The 784-nt window shown below is 55.2% G+C and overlaps 1 protein-coding gene across 1 annotated transcript; it reads left to right on the plus strand.

Moving 5' to 3' along the window:
* Positions 1-4: 4 nt before the first annotated feature.
* LOC106113544 (uncharacterized) lies at positions 5-780 on the plus strand (the record flags this gene model as incomplete). Its single annotated transcript, XM_013306374.1, has 4 exons — positions 5-60; positions 225-382; positions 458-606; positions 679-780. Coding segments are annotated over 4 exons (465 nt in total), but the record flags the coding sequence as incomplete, so codon positions are not given.
* Between the last annotated feature and the right edge of the window lie 4 nt (positions 781-784).

A 784-nucleotide genomic window follows, 5' to 3' on the forward strand; every position in this document is an offset into this window, starting at 1 on the left:
GCTGTACCGCAGACACGCCGCGCGCCACCGGCACCTGCCCGCCAAGCACGCGCCCTTGAGGTCAGGCACAACACATACATGTTAGTGATTTAGCTAGCAGTGGAGTTGATGAAATTCGAGCATTTACGACTAAACGTTACAATCCATGACAATTTACAGCGATCTTACGTGACAATATCCATTGCTGGTGAAGTAGTCTGTTAAAATAAGTTTTGTTCCACCAGCGAGGCAATGTACGGTGAGCGCGCGGGGCAGTGCCCGACGCCGGTGAAGGCGGAGCCGGCGCTGGCCAGCCCGAGTGAGGCGCGCGGCCCGCTGCTGCGCTCGCCGGACTCCAGGGAGGCGGACGACGCCGACCCTGACATCATACCTAGTCTTTATGGTTCGTAGACATGTCTTCAATACTGTATCGCTACAATACAATAGACAATGTTGAATAATGTTGTTACTTGTTTAGAGCGGAGGCCGGTTTCTAACGGCTACATGAGTCTGCAGCGGCCGCCGACCGCCAGCAAACCAAGCAAGCCGGGCGAGGAACCCGAGCCCGACGCGGCCGGCTTCTATGCCGATCTTAGGAAAAAAGATTATAAGATACCTCTTACTAGTGTGAGTATCTTTGTCCAAAAGAAACTTAACATCGAACGTGAGAAAAGATTATAATCAGCTTTTCCCTTCCAGTCGTACCATAGCTTAGGGCGCGCGCACAAGGGTGGTGTGGCGTGCGGTGCGGGCGCGGGCGCGGCGGTGACGTCATCGCTCACCGCGCACCGGTTACGTCCCGAGG

The sequence above is a fragment of the Papilio xuthus genome, unplaced genomic scaffold (genome assembly GCF_000836235.2).
Source record: "Papilio xuthus unplaced genomic scaffold, Pxut_1.1 DF828252.1, whole genome shotgun sequence".
NCBI lineage: Eukaryota > Metazoa > Arthropoda > Insecta > Lepidoptera > Papilionidae > Papilio > Papilio xuthus.